This window comes from Brachionichthys hirsutus, unplaced genomic scaffold, assembly GCF_040956055.1.
Source record: "Brachionichthys hirsutus isolate HB-005 unplaced genomic scaffold, CSIRO-AGI_Bhir_v1 contig_1421, whole genome shotgun sequence".
Classification (NCBI taxonomy): domain Eukaryota; kingdom Metazoa; phylum Chordata; class Actinopteri; order Lophiiformes; family Brachionichthyidae; genus Brachionichthys; species Brachionichthys hirsutus.
The window spans coordinates 142,711-162,812 of NW_027180334.1; the positions used below are offsets into that span (position 1 = coordinate 142,711).

General features: G+C 40.3%; 2 protein-coding genes across 2 annotated transcripts; one reads left to right on the forward strand and one right to left on the reverse strand.

Annotated features, from left to right (window-relative positions):
• Positions 1-61: 61 nt before the first annotated feature.
• LOC137913553 (heat shock factor-binding protein 1-like) lies at positions 62-1,905 on the forward strand. Its single transcript, XM_068757197.1, has 4 exons — positions 62-185; positions 901-967; positions 1,195-1,321; positions 1,453-1,905. Exons 1-3 carry the CDS (start codon positions 141-143, stop codon positions 1,314-1,316), a joined length of 234 nt encoding a protein of 77 aa, XP_068613298.1. The 5' UTR covers positions 62-140; the 3' UTR covers positions 1,317-1,321; positions 1,453-1,905.
• A 430-nt stretch (positions 1,906-2,335) lies between these two features.
• On the reverse strand, positions 2,336-20,063 carry LOC137913545 (DNA topoisomerase I, mitochondrial-like). Its single transcript, XM_068757188.1, has 19 exons — positions 19,948-20,063; positions 18,552-18,606; positions 17,901-17,947; positions 15,789-15,908; positions 15,503-15,584; positions 15,283-15,410; positions 15,040-15,155; positions 14,534-14,655; positions 13,532-13,654; positions 13,232-13,419; positions 12,776-12,920; positions 10,919-11,062; positions 10,527-10,712; positions 7,732-7,800; positions 4,746-4,860; positions 4,175-4,302; positions 3,871-3,971; positions 3,242-3,391; positions 2,336-2,546 (listed from the first exon to the last, which is right to left on the reverse strand). The coding sequence occupies exons 1-19, from the start codon at positions 20,061-20,063 to the stop codon at positions 2,444-2,446; spliced, it is 2,238 nt and encodes a 745-aa protein (XP_068613289.1). The 3' UTR covers positions 2,336-2,443.
• Between the last annotated feature and the right edge of the window lie 39 nt (positions 20,064-20,102).

Here is a 20,102-nt window from a genome sequence, read left to right on the forward strand (position 1 = left end):
TGACTGTTTTGGGACCGTAGCCGTGAGTTGGGTGGCGCTAGCGGTGCTGGGATATTTACAAATCCGATTCCAGTGTCGTGAGGGAACAGTTGTGTGAATTGTACTTCCGTTCAGGCACTGATAATCATTTACATCACCAAATGGCTGAGACGGACCCCAAATCGGTGCAGGACCTTACCAACGTGGTGAGTGGAGATCGAGCGGGCAAGCTAGTATTAGCTAGCTAGAAGCCTAGCAAGACATCACTTGTACAAGGATGGGCAAGCTAACGCTAGCACGCAATGGTTAGCTAACCCGCGGTATATCACATCGGTATTATTCCATTTTTCACTTTGCTTGTAGAATAAAATAGATGAATGTGTTTGCTGTGGTTACTCGAGCCAAAACGTCGTGACATTTGTGTGAATCTACAGCATGTTATGTAATGGTGGGATGGTCTTGTCAACGACATCACCAAATTACAACCATCATAACATTACATCGATTGTGCTGCGTGAATGATTTGAGTATGTAGAGTTGCTTACTCTAACAGCAATTCTAATGTCTCTTTCGCGTGTATTTATTCAATTTAAAATACAGCTGAGGTGATGTCATGGAGACGAGCGTGGAGAATGTTATGCTTCAAACACCCTGCTATTGATAGTCTGACAGTCGTCCTATCCGTGCTATTTTCTCCCTTTGTTAGTAGTAGTATGCATTCATTCATGCGTTGTTGGGTATGCGCTCACTCTTAACACAAAAATACATGTCATGTCATTAACCGACTGACCGTGTTAGTAAAGGAAGTCACCTTTTCTCATCTGCATATTAAACTGGTAAAGTTGAAGTGTGGCTGCCATCCTCATTGTCCATTGGATTCATGTTGCTGTTAATAGTACCGTATTTGGTTTTTTGTTTCAGGTTCAGACTCTGCTGCAGCAGATGCAGGACAAGTTCCAGACCATGTCAGACCAGATCATTGGCAGGAATATCCTAACCAAGTTAAAAATGTCAGGAGTCAGTTTTATGCATGAAATGATGTAGTTTTAAACTAATCCAGTAATTAATGTCTGAGCTGTGATTATTTTGTTTCACATCCTCTACAATTTCTTGTAATTGACCTCAAAACGGTCGGCGCCTGACCCGAATGACTTCACCCGTTTAAGAAAAACAGTCAAGTTATGGTAATTATGTTCGTTGACTCCTTTCTTCCACTCGATGAGATGAGCACACGCATTGATGACTTGGAGAAGAACATTGCTGACCTGATGACCCAGGCTGGTGTTGAAGAGATTGACGCAACACAGGAAAAAGCTAAAGAGGGTCAAGGCTCATAATGAAGGTGAGCGCACACACAGCGTTTAGCTTAAAATGATTTAACACAGAAAATATTTTTTAAATCAACAATTAAGTTTGCAAATGTGGGTTTAAATAGTTTGACATACTAGCCCATTTGTTTTGTCTGTCCTGCAGATTCCAAAGTCACATGATGCAAAGCCAGCCCTACATTCAGGAGCAGAGGACGTTCCACTGAATTACTCAACCTCGATTTGGTGTGATGCCGTGTGAAATGCTTTTTATATATTGAATATTGTGATAGACGGTTACCTTTCTGTAATGGCTTGAAGAGTTGAGTGTTATTTGTAAGCTAGACTAGTGTTATGTGCCCGTCAGCACCTGAAACCGGAAGGCACCTTCTGGAATTCGTGAGCCGACCTGGAGGTTTTGCCCTCCATCTTGAGGGATGCTTTGAGGACGGCGATGCCCTGGCCTATGCTGAGAAGTGCAACCTGCAGGCCAACAGGCCCGTAGAACCTCCATCCTTACCAGCATGAGAAATGGGCAGTGCACGTCTGAGCCCCGCAGTGTCACGACCAAACTTTGGGACGCATTCCAATTCTCTTCTATTAAAGAAATTTAATACAATGTAGTTTGTCGTGTGTGAAATTATAAATCGCAGGCAAGAAGGAAAGCAGATTTAAAAATATATATATTTAACTCTGACATGCTGATTGTGTTTCTGTATTGTTTTTTCCAAGCTAGAGCTGTCAATTATAGTTAGCAGGAATCTGTGTCGCATGTTTTTCGTCTAAATTAAAAATATTCTATACTGGTCAATGATCAACTGATATTTAGTGTAAATGAAATTATATACATTTGAAACTATACCTACTCCCGAGTCCCGTAGCATTCAGACAAACTGGTACCACATATTTTCATCTTCCATGAATGGCAGGAACCTTTATTTGAATTAATTGAAACAAAAGTTGCATACAACCGATCTTCAAACTTAAGTGACAAAAGCATCATTCAGAAATAAACAGCAGTAAACTATCCACCATGTTTGAATCTCAGGTATATAATCAACATGCCCTGAACATATGAAGGCATTAATGTGTTGCATTTGTGAACAAGTGAATGATCGGTGTCTTTAGCATTAATTCTGAGGCTCTGAATTGTGAAGTTAGAACTCAAAGTCATCCTCCGTCATGTCGATGGCCCAGGCAAACTTGTCCCTTTGGCTCTTATTGTAGATTTTTTCCACAGGTACATCCATGCTTTTACACCTGAACACATGGGGAAATCTTAAGTATACAATGTAAATAAATACCCAATGTTACTCAACATTTAATATTCAAAAATCCTCTTGTCTTGGAAGCGGTCAGACATCAGCTATCTTTATAGTCCTACTCGAAAGCAAACAGTCAGAAATGCCTAATAGGAACAGGAACGGGCATTATGCAAGTGTTAATGCTCAAAAAGCTTACAACAACATTTTCACACTAAATTGAATTTTATATTTCACTGGAAAAATGATATTAAAGTAGATACATTTTATACAGTGTGTTTGTGTTTGGCGTTATTGTTAGCCAGCTTCCTGTTTGTACAAAATATTCAACAAATATTCCTCACACCTGATTAAATGGTCATAAAAACACAAGTGTGAGTGATCTGATCTGTGCAATTACTCATTGAACTTAGAGTATGAATACAGTACTGCTGTCCATTTTGGGTTCTTATAAAAGGGATCTTTTTTTCCAGAAACATTCTCCAGGTTGTAGAACAGATCTGCTAAACTCACGTTACATGATTTACATTGGAAGTGACATCCGCCATCACAACGCTGGAACTAATCAGCTGACCCAACGGCTCCTTTTTGTGTTGACACAGGTCACATTGCTCTTTACAGGCATGCTAATGCATGAATGCTGGCAGAGTGTTTTCATCAAGCCCTGAGAGATGATTAGCATGGAACACTCACCAAGCCACGCTAATGCGAGGGTCCAGGTAGTTGAGCTTGGAGGTACCCAGAGCAATCTGTTTATTTTCCTCCCTGTCAGTCGCCTGGACCTCCATCTTCAGCAACTGCTCCTCACAGCGTTTGACCGCCGTTTTCTTCCGCTCCACCAGCCTGATAGAAAATATAGACAAGGTCAGGTGAGGGTCTTCTGATTAATTATATCATCAAAAGGCTTGGACGTTAATTGGCAAATATGATGTGATGTTCAGCAGACCAAAGTCTTCTCTCTCAACCATAATATATACTGATTTTTGATTCTAAACATGCAGTAGATAAACATTTTAAAACATGAATTTAAAGCCAGAATTTTCCCAGTAAATGTGCAAATATCAGTGTGAGTGCAATTACCTTTATGCAGAAAGACAAAAGTCATTGCTAAGTTAAAAGCAGGGTTTCCACCACAGCTTCTGTGATGTTGCATTGAAGATCACGTAGCTCATGAATTACAGTGAGGTAGTTGTCTCTGGAGACCTTTGAACCTGCAAGGTACCTTTCTAGTAGTGTGTGTGCATAGCTTCTGATTTAGCTTCCGCTGGAGGGGTGCATGTATTTATTTATCACTTTTCTCCCATTTCTATTATAACACATACGCCTGCAGCTTGGGGTCTGAGCCTCCTTTGGTCTTGGCCTCCTTCTTGGCCTGTTTCAGCTCCGTCTTTGCAAGCGCCAGCTGTTCCTTTCGAGCGTCAATCTGGATTGAGAACGTGAAGCCGTTAGCTTAAAAATGTCACTGACAGAAAAAGGTTAGAAAAAAAAAATGACTGTCTTTTGACATCTGTTCTGGTGTTCTTTCAGCGCAGCATTTCTGCAACACATTATTACCCCTGCTAATGCACTTTGAGGAGAATGTCAACATGAATTACTGTGTGCGAAGAGTGGTCAACAAGCTCTCACCTTAGCTTGAAGGTTAGCCATAGACTGATCAAAGGTCTTGGGTGGTGCACGCTGGTGGTTACACAAAATAGCAACAGCCCTGTTAGCTCTGTTGTAGGACAGCAGCTTCTCTGCCACACTGTCTGAATCTTGAGAGGAATGATAAAAGAGTAAATTGTATTTAAACAGGCAAAGCCCACTGAGAACACTTACTCGAGTTCTGAAACATATTTAAAAGATGACATATGCTACCGTTATTGCACACCCACTTGCACTCACTTTATTTATTCAAATTCCCACTAGTCTCATTTATTCTTCCTGGGGTCCAAGTAATCAGTACAATATAGCCACACGTCAACCTGAAGATCGGCCCACAGTGGTAATCAAGAAATAACAGTGCGATGCTTCTATCGCTGAACTCTGTCAGAGGATGCCAATAGGACATTGATTTGATTTTATCCTTCAACTTTTGTACTCGAAAATGAAAATGACATCATACATGATGTCAGTCATTATTCAAACTTCATGCAAGCCCACCCTTTAAAAAGTAATTCATATGATGATGGACCATTCAATGCACAATGATTCTTACTGTTTGTGAGATCTTTGAGCTGTTGCTGCAACGTGATGGAGGCGTTATATGTCCTGAAAACCTTTGCAGAAAGACCCGGCATGAGAGAACTCAGGTGTTTGTTCAGCATGCTTGTCTGCAATAAGAAATGAGACCATGAGACAGAGTGACAGACCAACACCACATCTATAGCACAATGGTACGAAACAAATGTTCCGTTCTGGCAAAAAACATGTCACGACTCAACCACTAGGTGGCACTGTGGCATAGTCAATTATTTAAGGTCTCTACAATGGCTTTAAAAAGTCATAGCAGCTCTACCTTCATTATCTTTATCATCATCATGCATTAGAGCAAGTAGATTAATAAAGATCAAAGTACTATTCCCGTCTGACATTTCAGGCAGGTATTAAAACAAGCTAAAGCTGTCATTACCACCAGTTAGACATCCATTAGCTCATGTCAAATGCTTGCAAATTTATAAACATAGATGAAAAAGGAAAAACCATTGGTATGAAAGGTAAACAAGCACAAACACTTACTGCACACACATAGGCGATAATCGTAAATACGGAGGAAAAAGTAAGAACAATTCGAAGAGTGCCGTGTGTCTGAACGCCGACAGTTCCTCGTGGTGAGAGAAGTGCCTGTTTTGATTAAGTCAAATGGCTGTTTTGGTCAGAAACTGTAATGCAGATGAACCCAATGAAGTTGTCCGATGAACATCACAGGGAAGAGTGCACCAACTCCAAATTAGTGTTGGATGGTGGGATGATCAACCTGCCAGATCCAGATAGCCTTACTGCAGGTGAACGTCAGGGCATGCAGGACTTGTGCATTTTTAAATCATGCTTGAGGGAGTATTGGGAGTGAAATCTGGTTTTTCTGTCATATTTCTTTTCCGTACGTGCCAAACATGCTATTTATTTCTCGACTTTATAAACACAAGTTTAATCAGTTTCACTGCTGGCAGCCTGACTTCAGTTTTCGGTGTCACGGTTAAGGTGTGAAGTCTTAAACTCCATTATTCCTCAGTGTTCTGATAAACCTCGTGAAGCAACGTGCCTTCAGACTCACGGGGCTATAAAGGCTGGATGATAAGGCAAAACGCAGGACCCCGAAACACTGATCAATATTGATATTTAAAATGTTAACGTGAGAATTTAACAGTGCAAACATGGCCGTGCGCGTTCCTATGTGCGTGTATGAAATGACTTGGTGATGGACAGATGGAACCGTCTTTTCCAACCGTCATTTCATTTGTGGTGATCGGGGGAGGGGGGTAATTAATAATATTATCCAGGCAGAGAGGATGTTAATTGAATATGGCTATTAGTCACTAAAATATTTAACTCTCTCCACTCGTTTGATTTCCCTTTCAGTCAGAGTAGCTTATAACCGCGCTCTCTCGTTCCTTCCGTCAGTTTCCAGTCCATTTACCCATTTTCCTCCTCCTCCTCATCTTGGCCTTAGAGCTGCTTTTCTTGCTCCCCTGACTTTTTCCTCCCACCACCTGAACCCGCTGTCACTTTCTCCTCCCCCCCTCCACTCACTGGCCTGGCCTTTCTGAGTGTCAATCAGTCCTGCACACAGCAACCATTACCATTCCACCTCAAACCCACCCTGACATTTCCCGCTACATCGGAGGGCAGCGAGCAGAGGCACCACATTCCTTCCTTCAGTTGCTCCATCTCTTCTTCATAGCATCTCCACCTTGAGTCTTCCTTTTCTTAATTGTCAGTATTTATAATGCGTGAGATGGCTCTCCAAGCGTCCTCAGTTTACTATCGGAATCTATTTCTTCCATTCGGTTCATCAAAACCCTTCTCATCTGCTGCACACATACCCAATGGATACCCAACATCCATTGCTGTCTCCGTTCAGCGATGGCAGCACTTAGCCCAAAGTCAACACACTGCAGCCTGCAAGAAACCTGGATAATGAGCGGGTCTGAACATAAACGACTTCCTTGGCTAAAACTATTTAATAGTTTGAATGAGTCATAAAAAGTCAAACTCCGATGTTCTTGTCCTGTTAAGTCTGAGTGCATCTTGCAAAGCCTGTGTCTCCCTGTGGTGGATATCAGGCTTAAGTGTGCATCTGCTACTTTGTGTGGCTTTGCTGCCTGCAGCTACACAAAGGCGTTGAGACGCCACCAGATTTTTATGAAAGAAACGAAATCTTGGATGTGCAAGCAGCAGCACTGTACCCATGTTTAAATGTGTACATAGTTTTATCTCTAACATTTCTTTTTTATTACTGTCTTGTTTTATTCTTAATTGTTTTAGTTCTGTGATAAAAACATGCATAGATGACTTTTTAAAACAATTTTCCTTCCTTTCCATGTTTTTATGAATATCTGTGTTGGAAGCCCATCTATGGACAGGTGCTGCAAATTAGCTTCAGCTATAAGCGCTATAATGCAAGCATCAGATACTTGTGCTACATGTGTCTATGTTTTGTCTTTGTCCATATTCAAATAAACCAGAAATAAATAAATAAATATGTGTGGCAATTCATCTGCCCAGGATGTTCACTTTCAATTTCCACTTGTGCAGCTTCACTTTTATCTGATGGCGTCCATCCCCCCCTCTCTTTTGATACTCCTTTCTAGCTTTCAGTCTTACCACTTCCAATATCCTTCTCCTTATCTTCACCTTCCATTGGCACCCTTTACTCCTTTCATCTGTCCACACCGATGTACTCATCCTCATTCAATCTCATCTTTCACGCCATACAATTTAGTCCCTGCTTATTCTTTATTGTCACCCTCTGTCTCTCAAAAGAATGAAAAAAAAGTAATTGTTAAGTGATTTCACAATCTTTTTTCTGCCTTTTCTTTGACCATCACACAAACCCGCAAAAAATTTCAGGTACTCTCTTACAAAGTAAATATTCATAGTACATTATATTTTCCCTTCACAAAAAAAGAAAAGAAAAAGACAGACGGACAAACAAACGAGTACGGAGACAAGAAACAAAGACATCAAGTTAGGGAGGAACTCACATTAAGGCGGTCAAAGAGGTCATCGCCAGGCTCCTTGTTTTCCATGAAAAGCATAAGATTCTTAAAAACCTAAAAAGATAGCCAGATTTTATGTTTCATTACAAGACAAGAAATAATGTTTAAATATGCATATTACAAACTGGAGTGCAGCTAACCAGCTAACAATCACTACCAAATACGCAGGTCGAAATGGTACAATATGGGTATTTTTCTTTTAAAATGGAGCAGAAATTTCATTCATTGGATCAGTCATTTCGCAGACCATTGTCACCTGTAATAAAACATTATAAAGCAGCTGTGGTGGGTACCGTTTGTGCGTGTGTAGCTGTTTGTGGACAATGACTCCATCTCAAAGCAGAACCAGAGTAACACTTACACAATCGCATCTGACATTTCAAGCAATTCGGCGGCTTCCACGGTTTCACTGTACCCCCAATTAACTAGTAAAATATGCAAGACACCAATTAACGGCAACAGATGTGGTACTTTATGACACCCACTCAAATATTCACTGGTTGATTTGTGTGGCAATGTCGTTCCCGTCGGCAGATAAAATGAAACTGAAAAAAAGTAAAGCACAAGTGCTTTGGAGATGAAAATGTAAATCAGCATCTGCCTACAGACTCGGAAGCAGTAACAAAGAAAGCTCACCTAAATGGCTTAGTGGTGTGTTTGTGTTCAAAATGGAAATAATAATCTCGAAAATAAAGTAATAAATGATCAGCAGTTTGAACTTTAATAACCCAAAGGGTTTAAGCATCCGCAGATGTCCCCACACTCGGAGGGTATTTGGTTCAGTCATTCAACATCCTGGTTCGGGTTCCAAATGTCTAAGTTTATTTTTTATATTTTTAAATACAAAGTGTTGTACAGTTGGGTGCTGATTAGCAACTTCCTGGGCATTTGCGGATGGAAAAGGGACAAAGACATTCATGTGGATGGTTTAACCCTTGTAGCTACTCTGCTCCCCGTTTCAGCTGAGAAATAACGCAACTTTTTATTTCAATTTGGACATAAAGTAATCCACATCAAGGCACACCACTTCATTGAGATTGTTGAAATTATTCCCTGCAAGTACATTAAGGTCTCCGTTTGCGGCAACACATTGGCCACATATAAACCGAATATACGACTAAGTATTAAATTCAAATGATTCCCAACCCAGAGATAAAAACTGGACGCTCCTTCCTTGCCTCCCTTCCATTTTATTCCAGGTGATATTTAGCAGTGAGTCTCACTGATTTCCTGGGAAGCGACAATGCTAAAATATGCAAGGGACTAATTAATTCCAGCTAATGTGAATGCACTCATTTGAATAATGATATGTTCTGCCAAGAAACAAAACACTTTGGCTGTCAGGTGCTAACATTTCTGGAATAGAAGATAGCAGGGCTTGACACCAGAGAAGGGGTTGGAAATTTACATACGCATACACACAAATGTGATATCTGACAGATTGCATGTCAACTAAACAAACAAAAAATGTTTCTTGGCATGTTTTATTTTCCTGTATCGAGTCACCGGCTTATTATAACATAAATCATTTATTGTAGCAGATGAATTGACAACTAAAAGGCAGTAGCTGCAATACTTACTTTATAATACATAACTCTCAGAAAAACACTATTTCTACTCCCGCAGTGACGACAAATCCAGTGTCGAAACTTATCAGCTTTATCCTTATCTCATCACTATGGGCAATTTAAAATGTCATTAAAATGTCTCTGGAGTACAAAAATATCTCAAGTCAAGATGGTTTGCCAAAAAATGAGGAAATTGAAAGAGCAGTGTGGCGTTGCTACCTCCTCCTGGTTACAGACGATACCCGAGATTCCACTTTGACCTTGTTTGACTACAAGGACAAATGTGAATCACCATTCTCGTCTGTCAGGATTACTGAAACTATGAACCGCTCATAAGACATTAACATGTCTGTTTAGAAACTGACTCAATTCCTCCAAAGGCTTCAACTGCGAGCAGAAAAGGCTGAACGTTTGATTAGATGTGACATTTGAATTCTTCTTGAAGATAAGAAGTTTTTGCTTGTTAAGCTTACTTCAGGCTAAAGGTGCCCTTTACCGAGTTCTACTTTTAGGGTGGGTTTTTTTGGGGACTGGAAATAATTTATTTATTATCCATATTTAGAAATCAATCATTTACGGTATTAGTTACTGCTTTTATATATATATAACGTTAATTAAATGGAGTTCTTCGTTCTGTCTGGCTTTTTTTTAAGTTTGGACCTCAGCAGGGCAGGAAAGCGGACTTGACTGAGCCATTACACATTTTAGTTGTGCTACTTAAATAGCCTTTTATACTGGGCAACGGAATTGTCTTTCTATTGTACAACCAGGTACTGCAGGTTTGATCAGATTATATTTAAAGTATTCCGGTGTGGCTTGAATAAAGAACTCACCAGCATGTAAGAGGGAGCAGCAGACGGGAGCAGGCGGACAAGTTAAATTAAACCACCTCATCTACAGGAATCAAATTTACAAGTTTGTCTTCAGGACATCTCTGCGTTCCCTTTCTGCCTCGGGCTCTGTGCACGGTGATGTATGCGAGTGACCTTCTGTGTAGGAGCTTCTGCTAAAACCCAAAACTAGATTCATTTTGATGAAATATATGGGTTTTGGAATCAGCAGAAATTGGCTTCTCATTTTTCATTTGTCAAGGTCTCTTTACTGAGAAATGGGCATATGTACCTTTTATTAAATATAATTTCCAGGTCTCAGCAAATGCATAGAAGCATAAATAAGAGGGAAGGAAGATGCGCTTTCATGCAATTCCTTTACCTTCCTGATAACGGGGACCTTGTTGTAGTAGCGAATGGAGTCTTTCCCCAGGAAGTCGAACTCCACCACACACTCGCTGCAGTCGAGCTGCTCGTGCAGGGTGATGTGCTCGATGCGTAGTGAGCAGCAGCCCACCGTGTCAGCTGTCTCTCCCTCTTCCTTCTCATTACCTGCTCTCAGTGCCAGCTTATTGGGTCAAAAGACACGAGAAAAATACCCTTCAAAACTCACAAATACTCCGACAAGAACTCTCACCGCCATCCTTCCTATTCTCAGAACAAACAAGCACGTGTCAGATCACCACACTGAATACCACAAAGCTGTATTCAAAGGGATTTTGCTCAGATTAAAAGCTTGAGATCTTTTCCTGGACCAGTGGCTCCACATCAGACCTTATCTATGAAGTAGAGGGCCACGGCTCGCTGCCTCGTGCTCATCTGTCTCGACTTGAGGTCTCGCAGGTACTCGTCGCGTATGTTGTCCACAAACGACTTCAGTTTCCGAGCAACTTCATATTTCTCAAAGTCTTTTTCTCCCTGTATTCATTGAGGAAAGAGACCGAAAGCAGGAGGAAGAGGGGAGATGGGTGGGCAGGAAGGTTAGAAGTGAGAATCAGAGATGGAGAGCAGGACGGACAAATGCTGTTAAATATTCACATGAAAACATCATTTAACACGAAATGATGACTTCTTCCACACCTGCGCACACACACACACACACAATCTCAAAAAACAACAACATTAAATCCAAATTTTAAGTAATTAAAACCATTTGGATAATTTAACATACATTTCCGACAAATACCTGACAAGAATTTTTGAATTTGAAAGCATAGATTTATAAGAAGTTCAATTCCATTTCTTTACTTTTGAGAATTTCACTGATGACTAACAACTTTCAGAGAGAGCACCGATGCCTTGTTTACACCTCGTGGAGTTTCTCTGGAATGAGTTGTGCATGGCTTTCTCTGGAGTCACAATATGCTTTATAGAACTCTTTCCCAAATACTCAGCAGTAGTGAGAACAACAAAACGGTTCAACAGTACACGTTCTGTTTAAAGTCAAATTCAGAACACCACAAACTTTAAAGACGAACCTGGCTGGCGGCTCAGAGTTTTGTGCCTTTGTTAGAGGAATCAACATGGCAGTTTTCCTGATTTAGAAAAAAATAATTGAAAGACAAACCGAAACAACTACCACTGCGAACCTGTTTGGAGTGCAAACTGAGCACACGTCAGACAAATAAATGAAAGCAGGAACTTTTTTCCCTTTTCATTAGCGGCATAAGCCCATGGTGTTTTACTTACAGAGCAAAACAACTACAGGCAAAAGTAATAAAAAGTGAAACGCTTGTTTACAAACACACCTTGACTTTTAGATGGCTTATCCTGAATACGACGTATGCTGACGGTTTTCCATTGGAGATGACAAGGAAGGAGGCGTGTTTGTTTTCCAAAAGCAGTTTCTGTACAAAAACTCGCAAACTATTAAAAAAATATCTCTATTTAAACAAAATAGCAGCTCTCATTGTAGTAAAATTTACATTTTGTTGAGCTCAAAGATGCCATGGCAACACCTAATTGGTGGTGCATTCAGGTTCTTGTTGGAATGCTGGCTAAATGTAAATGTAGGGGCGGCTCCGAGACTGAATCCGGCATGACCAAAGTCTACAGACGGTTTCTCTAGGAAGAAGCAACCAGCAATACCGCAGGCCACGGGAACAACACTACCCTGTTTAAATGTTCCATATCGCAGAATTTCATATTCAACACACACAGTTTGTGTGTTTAAGTACTTTAACTCTACTAAGTATGAAAAAATGCAGTACAGCTGATCCTCACTTAACGACGTACTCATTTAACATTAACTTAGAGTTACAACGGACTTTCTGAAATTCAAAAGTATTTTAGTGTTTAGCGAAAAGGAATCGCTGTTAAAACGAGCGGAATGCACTGGCTGTGGAGTGTAGGGAGTACGTATATAGTACATAGTATATAACATCGCCTATACGCATTCAAATAAAACATAATTTTGACCATACAAAATGACATCCAAGTTGTCAGTCGACGGGGGTTTCGTTCAACGATGAAATCATTTAGTGACGTCACATTCAGGGCCAAATGTTGCCTCCGTCATTTCTAGATCGAACAAAGAGGCAGTCTCTGATTTCAAACAGCAGAGGCGTTTTAAGGGTTAATCTAGCACTGAGACGGTTACTGACATATGTCGGAGCATTTCTTTCTCCTGACCTTGAGTTTCGAGTTTGCGTTGAGCATGATGTATTTAATGGACCCCTGCACGTTCTCAGTCCAGCTGGCCAGCCATGTAACAGTGTTGTCATGGCGAACCTCCTTCCAGCGGTGACCAGCAGGCGGCACAGGAATGCGGGACTCTCTAACAAAATTAGAGCAACAATGAAAAGTTTGTTCCAGGAATAAAAGCTTCTACACAGAAATGTAGACACCAAAGGTATATTTTTGTTGAGTGGTGAACAGAGATGGAAAACTATAATTCTGTACCACTTTAAAGCACCGTATTTCTGCTGTTCCGAAAAAACAACTTAAAAAACAACAACAATTGTGCTAACGCACGTGTGCAGTGATCAATATGGGCACACTCTGTAGCACAATCCTTAAAAAGCGTGACATGAGTTTGCATTAGATTCGGCTCTCTGCATGCAGTTTGACCCGTTGCTCCGCTCTTACTTGCTGCAGTTGATGATAACTTCTTCTGATTGGATCCTCTTCTTCAGCATGCCCTGTTTGGGATGCTCACCACGACCCCGGAACAGGCCTGGAGGCTCGATTTTAAAGTTGCCAATGCGTTCTTTGTGGTGGTCGAGCAGACAGTAGCCGTATTCATCAATGATCTTCTGATTGGCCTCTTTCGAAGCCTACAATAAAAAATAAACCAAGACAATCTGACCTAAATGATCTACACTTACCATCAGATGCAGGAAGAGGAGTACAGTGTACTGAATTTATTAAAAGAAACCTGAATCGTACCAGTTTCTCCTCTTTGCTCATGGCTTTCCTGGCCTCCACTTTGGCTTTGTGCATAGCATGAATCTCTCCAAAGTCACACTTGTCAAGATCTTTAATGAGGGATCTCTCTTCATGAGTCATTTCCTAAAGAGACAAAATATTCAGTACCGAAATCTGATCACTGCTTCGGGTAATCTAAATTTACATCCAAATAAAATTAGAATAGCGCAATTAATTAAATTTACATCCAAACATGTATTTGATGAATTAATCTATAATGAAAAAAATGGTCATAGTATCAAAAGCTCCAGTTTTACGTGGACACTTCCTATCGAGCACTACAAGAAGCAGTAGTTTAGTAGTAAACACTACCAAACATTGTGTTTAGTCGTGTTTACTACTAAACACAGCGTGTCAAATCGACTAAACAAAGTCTGAGACAAGTGTTTCCACACAATTCTGATTCACTGACATTGAATAGTACATTGAATAAATAGTACATTGGAACCACAGCGTATCATAAAGACACAACTGTCAGCTTTCCAATGTTATCGTTATTGTTTAATTGATGCCTTCAGCTCAAATAATTCAATCCAAGTCACTGGAACCCGCTCAAGATGTCAAAATCACCGTCCCTTTAAAATCTTTCAGAAAATTATGCGAGCGTATCGAATCGTATCATGAGCTGAATATCGTGCATCGTATCGTGAGATTAGTGCATCGCTACATCCCGACACACCAGGCCAGAATATCGCTCACTAGCAATGCACAGCTGGGATGACACCAAGCGAATGTTTCTGACACTGCGTGATTCTCCTGCATGAACAGTTCAAGTCTTGAAGACAAAGTAACAAGAAGATAAAAAATGTAACCACAGTGGGCATCCAACTCCATCAGAAATCTGGCAAAACTCTTGCATGATGCAAATATTTGTATTTTCAATTTTCAATGTATATGTCAGATTCAATTGGATTCATTTCTTCATTTTAATAACAAGGTGTCAGGTGTCTTTTCTCGCCTTACCTTTCTCCAGTCTTTATAGAAGTTCTCCCGGAACACCGCTTTGGTTGTGTACTCATGATCCAACATCTGGGCAAAAAACAACGCCACCTCCTCCGCAGCGAGGCTCAGCTTCACAGACTTGCCTGCACAAAAAGGACAACCAACACTACCATTTCACTTGTGCGGTGCCAATCAGGCACCGACGTGAAAATAGCAGATGGAAAAAGACATTTAAAATGTTCCTGGAAATTGGACTTCTCTCTTGGAAGGCCTTGGAAATTGTGGCCAAAGCTAAATATATTACAGATTTTGCAGCAGGTTGTAAACAATACGAAGCGTTAGCATTAATTTCCGTCGTTATTTGATAACCATCATTAAAAAGGAAAAAAATCCACAGCAATAAGAGAACTGACTTGGACAAGCAGATTTCTGACTCAATTGTCTGACAGGCCAAGTAAAGCATTAAAAATGAAATGTCCCTATGTCAGTCACACTTTCCAACACATCCATTTCTGCTTTCAACCGACCGTCATAGTAGAAGTGCACATTGTCTGGTAAAGGCTGGTATACAGGAGGAAAGTAGGGGCCATTGTGTTCAAGGAACTTCCATTTCAGCCCATCTTCATACTTCTCTTCCTCCCACCTGACAGAAAGAAATATGACAGAAAGATGTGCTTGAACAAGTGAAAATCGCTGCGCTCTGCATTTCCCATGTAGTTTGTGGGATGGGTCCAGGTCAATGCAAGATGAATAGAGCAACATTTCCAGACCATCTCCAGCGACTCCGCTCCTCCTCCTCCTTCTTTTTGATCTTCAACTGTCTTGCCTCTTCAATCTCCTTCTTTGTCCTCTTAGGCTTTTTGGAGATCGGGTCCTCGCCCTCCTCTTTCTTTACCGGCTGTACCAAGAAAAACAGCAAAGTCAAAACTGGAACTGCATTTCCAACATGCAGTCAGGGAACAAAATATATATATATATATATATATTTACCATTTCTGTCTTCAACTTCTTTTTTTCAGCTTCTTCACCACTTTCTTCATCCCGCATGCGTTGCTTCTTTTTTTTCTTTGAGCTGTAGGTATTCGACAGACAGAAAAAAGGTCACATAAAATGGAAAGGCAGAAGCACTCAGCTAACATTCTCATATCACACAAATTGCAGCACATATTTTGGATGCTAAAGGAACTTGGACTATGAACTGTGCTCTAGTAAAATGAAAGACCTAAATAAAAGCTGTTTATTTTGATACAAGAAACAGAGCCCTGTTCAGACTTACACAGGTTTGCCAGAAGGAAGGGAAACACTGTCCAAGTGCTCCGCCTTGACTCTCTTCCTTTTCAACGCTTTCTTCTTTGTAGTAAAGTCATTATCCATTGGCTCCCGTTTCACCGACATACTAAATTAAAAGCAGAGAGTACTCACTGTCCATAACATCAAGCAGAATGAACATTACCGACATCCTTCAGTTTCCAGTCTGCTCTGTCGTCTCATGCAGGAACAATTCTTTTCACATTTCTGAATATACAGAATACGCTGCTTTGTAGATGAGCTCAAAGAAAAATTATCATCTCCGTGAACTTTAGTTTAAGGATGAGCGTAATTTTATTTTTCACGCCATCTTATCCCACTGTATAAGCAGTTGTGTCTTTAAAGGAAAAAAAAAAACTAACTTGAGCTGATGATTTTAAGAATTAAAGCTTAATGGTGCCTTTCAATCCTCGGTCACATTATTGACTACAGATTTAGGACAAAATTACCCTCCATGGGTAAAATCAAATGGTAAAATGACCACAATACATTGAATTTACACTGAATATAGTAAATACGAATTACACATCGCTGTAATAATGAAATAATCACAGCAATTAAAACATAAAATCTCGGAAGCTTGGATTTCCCGGCGAGGGAGGAATTGCTGGGTTTGGATATAGCCCAGATTCAGAAACATTTAGTTAGCAAATCACTGTCAGACTCATTTCTTCCTAATTACATGATAGTTGGCTGCTGTAACAACTACCTTGTGCACACGCTCAGGCTTCTGTTGTATAGTAGCAAGCTTTGATCTGTGACTTCGTCTCGTCTTTGCTGTGAAAGCGGCATACGTTCCAGTTCAGATGTAAGAGACCATATTCATTATAAGAGATACTTTGACTTCAATAAATAGAAAAAATAAAAACTATCGTTGAAAAACCTATTTCATACTCAAACTAGCAGTTGCATGCATCCTCACAGCACTAAGATGCTGTTTGCAATTTATAGCTAAGAACTTAAAGGACTTTAAAACAGTAAAGAGAATCATCTTTGCACTGCACAAAGGTCCAATTAAAGTCTTATTCCAGCTTGTTTGACATTGTTCATTGAAGTCAACATACTGACAAGAGTAACTTTGAAATTGGATTGTGCATGAGTAAATGCAGAATCTCTGCAGCCTACCTGCGAGCCTGAAGCCATCACAAGCAATATCCTGAACCTCCATTAGAGGCAATGACTTTATAATTACATTTATGTAGCTGAACGGATTCAAAGCAACTTGTATTATATGAGCATTCCATAAGGCAAACACGTGACCATACAGCTGTTACTGTGCAAGTCCGTGCACTTCATTTATCGGCTTGGTTTTCAGTCCCGTGAAGTGCCTTTGCTGCCCTGGTGGCATGAGCGGTTGATCCATCAGTGTGGAGATTACGAAAGCACAATAGGAGAAAAGCCTTTGTCCAATGTTCTCCCCATTCTCTTTTTAGCACACATTGCTAAGTTCAGCGTATGATGTCATCAAGCTGTTTAACTACGCTCATCGTGGGGAGTGTGTGTGCAGAAATGGTCTTGCTTGTTTTATTATTTTTTAAATCCTGCACCACTGAGCAAAATCGATAAAAACGATCCTAAAAGTAGTTTGACCACAGTGGCATTTAAAGTCTGTTGTTCCAACAGGCTGATGTTTCTTCCCCGACTATACACCCTGCAGGAAACAAACTCTACTGGCAACCTTACAACCCAATAAATAACAACTCTAAAGGAATCAACGAAATTCAGAATTTAAGTAAACAGTTTTGCCGAATGACACCTCCTTTTGAAATGCCACTTGTTGAATTGGGTTAGGGTCCAACCCATTGATAAATATGCAGAATCACTGCTGGGGAAACAGATTTGACTCAGCAGGCAATCAACCAGAATCTGTCATGCTGGCTACACCCTGCTGAGCATCATGACAAGCCACAGATTTCTATCCTCAGTGAAGAGTACACAACACAGCAGTTTGTGTAAGAGAGAGATTTACACAAACTGGGAATGGGAAGGAAAGAAAAAAAGGGAGCATGCAGTTTGTTAGCTTATTGTTGTTGTTACCATGAATAAGATACAGCCCATTAGAAATTATGAATCCATCTACCTGGGACTGATGGCTGATTCCGAGTTATCTGTCTTTTTTATCTTGGGCTGAGGGGAAGACATACGTTAAGTTTGACAGGATAAAACAAAGTTGGCCTGTGACACTTATGTCGTCTCATGCATACAACAAAAACACGTATTCACACTAAACTAATTAGAAATACCCTCTATACATTGCTAATGTGGTAAACGACCATTCTAGCTGCAAATGTCTGGTTTTTGGTGCAACCATCACTCCAGCGTTCTGATGGTACAATGTGTTTGCTCATTGCGTCAGAAGGCTAATGGACGAGTAGAAAATCCTGTGCATTCATGTTGCACGGGAGTCAGTTTAGCTCCTTAGAGAAGCTATGAAACTGACCTGGGTGACCCCAAACTTTTTGAACAGCTAAATATAGCCTGACACTACCTACAGGAACAGCATGCGGGTCAACTACAAGGACATTCAGTTGCACATGCTGTCAGATATGGAGCCAATGGGTAACATGAGCTGGAACTTTCCACCTAGTATTTGACGTGCCAATTCCATATAAGTCCATGGTTATGGATCACAATCCCTCCCCTGCTGAATAGGACAGTGCACGTGCATTGACATTATTATTCTAATTTGAGTCCATGCAATACAGGAAGGAGAAGAACACGAGTTGCTTACCTTCTTATGAGACTTTCCATCGTTAGTTTTCTCTGTAGACTCAGTTGCCACAAGGCTGCTTGCCGGAATGTTAAGATGGGACAGCAAAGAACATAAGAGGAAAAGAAAGGGTCGGTTAGTTAAGCAATATTTGTGATAAATAACTGTTTGTGACCAGAGAATGCTGCTTTCCATTTCTCCGTGTCACAACTGAAGTGGGCCCTGAGAGACATTCTGAGCTACACATTTATCTATAGGATTTATGAGAGAACATATTATGGCCATTTCAGAGTTATATATTTCCCCGGTTTGCATCATTCTAGTCATAATATGCTATAAATGGCACCAATCAGACAAAGTCTCAGAGGATTCCTTGCAGCAACTCTAACGTTGCTCATCCATCTCTCATACAGGCTGGATGATATATATATATATATATATATAAAATTATATTTAAAATTCACAATTTTGAAGCCGAGATTACTAAACCTTGAGAGGGACCACGCTACTCGTATAAAATCTGGATCACTTTGACACTTCCATCATTTTGCCAATATGAAACATAATAACTGGCCAATCAAAAAAAAAAGAAAAAAAGAAATGCAGGCATAGAAAATGCATGATGTTCCACCGCTGTGCACGATTAGGTCTGGTTCATTACCTGAATCCCAGAGACTGAAGTACATGTATTAGAAGTAAGGGGCTACATATTTGGTTACGGAATAGTAATGGAGAGAGCTAGTGACATGAAACTACCTCTAATACGGAGCTGTGATCACGCAGCCAGTTAAATATAACTCAGCGGAGTCTTGAGGAAAGATAAAGGTGGGCCTGCCAATTTGGAAAATCAAGTACGCTTGATAACTCACAAACTACAAGCACACAATTCCCCAATGATACGCTTTCTTGTGTTGAGGCTTTAGGTTTTATTATAAACTTTATTTAGCACATTGTCACTTGCCTGATATGTGATAATATACAACTACATTTTAAGCATCATAGAAAAAGCCTCCAATCTTTGGCCGATCACATATTCGAGCATGGATAAATTTAACATGCTGATTCACAGAGGTTAAAAAGAATAAGAGTCTCTTATAATTTCTTTGATATTCAATGTGCATGCTTTGATATATAATTGCCCTCACCTTGGTGCTTTCCAAACCCCAAGTGCAAGTACACAACGATGTGAAATGTGTGCACGTTTCTTGCACAAATGATTGCAGCCATTTCTTATTTTAGAAATCTGCATTCTAGCAGAAATTAAGAGAAAAATCATAGCCAATAAGAAGACTATTTTCTGATCATTATTATTAACAGCGCTTAGTGGAATCATTTATTTCGCGCTAAACCGTGTCAGTTAAAGCCTTTTTTGTCTTCTTCTATCTATCTACCTGTCTGAAATGTAACATTTTCTCACCTGTCCCTCGCAGAGTCTCCCTCCGGACCAGCGCTGTCATCGTCACTCAGCTTTTTCAGCTTGGTCGCCTTGACTTTGGTTTTCTCTCCACACTTTCCATCCTCTCTCCCCATCATTCACAAACACCTCCGGAGAGCACAGTTTGGAAACTAGTA